At 43.8% G+C, this 4,203-nt stretch overlaps 1 protein-coding gene across 2 annotated transcripts in view; it reads right to left on the reverse strand.

Annotated features, from left to right (window-relative positions):
• LOC112069083 (brain-enriched guanylate kinase-associated protein-like) overlaps positions 1-2,569 on the reverse strand; it is a 50,604-nt gene extending 48,035 nt beyond the window's left edge. The window contains exon 1 of one of the 2 annotated variants that reach the window (XM_024136370.2): positions 2,370-2,569. In XM_024136370.2, the coding sequence (XP_023992138.1) occupies positions 2,370-2,398 (29 nt within the window). In that variant the 5' untranslated portion in view covers positions 2,399-2,569. The remainder of the gene's footprint in view (positions 1-2,369) is intronic. The other variant, XM_024136369.2, reaches the window with a different exon arrangement.
• Between the last annotated feature and the right edge of the window lie 1,634 nt (positions 2,570-4,203).

The following is a 4,203-nucleotide window of genomic DNA, read 5'->3' on the forward strand; positions in this document are numbered from 1 at the left end:
ATTCAATGTTTAATCATGAAGTATTTCTGTAATGATTGTGGCTTCTCTGCAAATCACCCTGGATGTTTGGAGGCAAAACATTTACCCTGGAACATAACAGCGCAATCGTAAACTCAGATTTTTGGATATAAATATTGCACTTTTATCTCGAGACTAGAAACATACATGTATTTGTGTAACATGAAGTCCTATGAGTGTCATCTGATGAAGATCATCAAAGGTTAGTGATTCATTTTATCTCTATTTCTGCTTTTTTTGACTCCTCTCTTTGGCTGGAAAAATGGCTGTGTTTTTCTGTGACTAGGTACTGCCCTAACATAATCAGATGGTGTGCTTTCGTCGTAAAGCCTTTGTCAAATCGGACACTGTGGTGGGATTAACAACAAGTTTATCTTTAAAATGGTGTAAAATACTTGTATGTTTGAGGAATTTTAATTATGAGATTTCTGTTGTTAGAATTTGGCGCCCTGCATTTTGACTGGCTGTTGTCAAGTCGATCCCGTTAACGGGATCTCAGCCGATCTCAGCCGTAAGAAGTTAACACTGCATGAATCCTCACTCCTACACACCATGACAGGGCCATGGGGCCATGTGGCTCTCTCTCTCTCTCCCTCTACCTATCCCTCAAATTTGTCTCACAATAAAATATAAATTTACTACATAAGACGGAGGCCAAAATACATACAGGAAATTTGAGCCAGAATAAGGGGCTTATACATGTATTGTAGTGTTTTAAAAATTCTACAACTACCTTAATTTTGCAGGACTCAAGTAAGAGTAGCTGCTGCCTTGGCAGGATCCATAATAAAAACAAATACAAATGAGGACACACATTGAAGAGATTTCAACACATTTCATCATTTTCTTTGTCTGGTATACTTGAGAGGACTGGGGTCACTGGGACAGGAGCGCTGAGTGATTCACTCTGGGGGTTGGTGTTAAATCTGTAGGTCCATGTCTCTTTTTCCCTTTACCCTACTACTCTATCTCTCTGGGGTTGGACAGCCACAGGTGGCTGTGTCGTCTTTTTAAGGATTGAGAGGAAAGAAATAAGAAGGGATTGAACCACAGTACCTGCTCCTGATGATTAAATGTGTCTTTAAGTCAATCAAAGAAGACAAAGAAGAATTTCCAAACTTTATGGACAATATTTTTTTAAATCTAGAATGGAGTATAATTTTCTAGTCCATCGTAATGTAGATTTGGCACTTATGTTGTTGTACTGTATAATTAAAGAGCCAAACGGTTAGCGGCTAACGTCGGCCACAGAGGTGATAATAATCAATACAGGGTGTTGGTAAAAACAGCCCATCAAATGAATTGACCCTCCCTGGCGTTTAAAAAATACATTTAGCCTCACTCATCTGAAAATCATTACACCATATAGCCAAGGTATATAGTACTGTGTGTTCCAGGTTATATCCAGGCTATTTCCAGGCTATCTATAGGCTATTTCCAGGCTATTTAAAAAAAAAAATATTCTGACAGTAAGATTGTAGCTGATCTGATGGAAAGTTAATAGCAATATGATGGAGGGAAGTAGCAATACCATTTTAAAGAGGTATAAGAGGTGGTTTTATTTCTCCCAGAAAATACAATTGTAATAACATTAAACATGTTGCTAATTTAATAACATCAGAGGGGTATGGGAGGTTTATAAGAAATGTTCATAGGATACAAAGCGATGGATAGCTAAATATCCATGTCAATCAATCAATCAAATGTATTATATAACATCAGCAGCTGTCATAAAATCCTTTACAGATACCCAATGCAGAGGCAGAATCACAGTGGCTAGAAAAACTCACTAGAAGGCAGGAGCCAAGGAAGAAACCTAAAGAGGAACCAGGATAAATAGCTATTTTTCTGCCTCTAATTGACCGTACACTGAAAAGGGATGTGTGGCTTCCCTGAAACTACAGGTGACTTCCCAGATTTCTATCAGACATATCAGAGTGCTAAAACACTACAGGAACATCCTAGTTCACTCAACAAACCTTTAAACACCTTTTAGCCAAGCCTTCTCTCTCGCTTTCAAAGGAGGAAATGTTTAAATACAATATTCGCCAGTTCTTATTTGACATGTTCCCTGTATTGAACAACACGGCTGAAAATAATTCAGTGGTATAACTGTTGTACCAGTGCAGTGGAACTACATGTTCTATTCAGGAATTGTACTACTATCCTTTGCAAAGAATGACATGTATGATAATTCCAAATACCATTCAAGCTCTAGGCTACACCGATGTAAAGCAAACGAAAACTGCGCAAACATACAGTACCGATAAATCACACACACAGTGACACACACACACAATGCCAACCCCAGATCCCAATGAAAGACGTTCCCTCTGTTGAAGGAGCAGTACCTTCCCTTGGTGCTCACACAGAGTCTCATTGTGAATCGCTGGTGCTGGTGATGATGACACAGAAATCCTGCCTGCTGCCTCCACTCCTTGCTGTATGTGTGAGGGGAGCGGTGCTGAGTCTGTATGTGTATGTATGTGTGTGTGCTGGGGCTGCTGGTGAAAGCCCTTCCGTGTGATCGAGGGCTGGCTTACCCAGGTTTGATAAGCTTGGAGAAACCCCCAGTAGCAGAGGAGAGGTGGAGAGAGGGAGAAGAGAGAGAGAGATAGAGAAAGAGCAAGAGAGAGAGAGAAAGACAGAGCGAGAGAGAGAGAGAGCGAGAGAGCGAGAGAGCGAGAGAGAGAGAGAGAGAGAGAGAGAGAGAGAGAGAGAGAGGACTGGGCAGGCAGGGAAAGAGGCACAACAAGCTCTCACAGTCTCACTTCAGAATCTATGTTTCTCAAACGTCAAATTTTGACATTTTTAAGGTTACATTTAGACATTAACTGAGAATTTTTAAGGTTAGGGTTAAGTTTAGGCATTAACTCTGCAATTTTAAGGTTAGGCATTAACTCCGAATGGTTAAGGTAAGGGTTAAGGTTTGGGATAACAATCCAAAACAACTTTCTATCGCTAGATTCAAACATGCGGCAGATCCTTACGCCCATCCGCCATCCCCGTCCACAACACCCTAGCAAAACCCAAACCTACTTGAAGGTAACAGCTCTCACTGTTGTCCCTAGTGGCCGGTTTCCACGTCATCTCCCGACGTCCTCAGACATGGCTGGACATCTAATACTGACTTGTATCACGGGTGACCTGGCTGAGGAGGCAGGTAGGGAATAATGGAGAGAGAATGTCATCTTACCTTATGGTATTCTTCTCATCAGGAACCTAAAAGAAAATCACAGGAGATTAGAGGAACAGACGAGACACAAACACTCACTCACACATTTCACTTAACACTCTGTTTCCATCTATGCTCTCTCTCTCACTCTCTCTTTTATTTTTCAAAAATCTCCCTCTCCCTGCCTCTTTCCCTCCATTTCTCTCCCTCTCCTTCTTGCTATCTCTCATGCAGATTGCCCGTCAGGCTACAGAGTCTGTGTACATCTGTAAAGCGAACAATCCTGTCATATTAAGAGAGGGAGAGAGAAAGAGAGAGAGAGGGAGAGCAGAAACCTCCATTGCAGCCAGACTGAAGATACATAGCAACTGCACCCCCCCCCCCCATGAGATATGCTGGCAGTGACTCTGTATATGTATTGAGCTGAAGAGAAAAAAGAGCGAGAACAAAGAGAGAGGGGGGAGAGGGGAACAGGTGGCACCATCTGTTGAGTTTCATATTATGTCACTAGGTGGTGGGGAGGAATGAGAGTCTCACCAGGCGGTGGGGAGGAATGACACTCTCACCAGGCGGTGGGGAGGATTGAGACTCTCACCAGATGGTGGGGAGGAATGAGACTCTCACCAGGCGGTGGGGAGGAATGAGACTCTCACCAGGCGGTGGGGAGGACTGAGACTCTCACCAGACGGTGGGGAGGAATGAGACTCTCACCAGGCGGTGGGGAGGAATGAGACTCTCACCAGATGGTGGGGAGGAATGAGACTCTCACCAGGCGGTGGGGAGGAATGAGACTCTCACCAGGCGGTGGGGAGGAATGAGACTTACCACCAGACGGTGGGGAGGAATGAGACTCTCACCAGGCGGTAGGGAGGAAATGAGACTCTCACCAGGCGGTAGGGAGGAATGAGAGTCACCAGACGGTGGGGAGGAATGAAGACTCTCACCAGGCGGTGGGAGGATTGAGACTCTCACCAGATGGTGGGAGGGAATGAGACTCTCGCCAGGCGGTG

Source organism: Salvelinus sp. IW2-2015, unplaced genomic scaffold, assembly GCF_002910315.2.
Source record: "Salvelinus sp. IW2-2015 unplaced genomic scaffold, ASM291031v2 Un_scaffold904, whole genome shotgun sequence".
Classification (NCBI taxonomy): Eukaryota; Metazoa; Chordata; class Actinopteri; order Salmoniformes; family Salmonidae; genus Salvelinus; species Salvelinus sp. IW2-2015.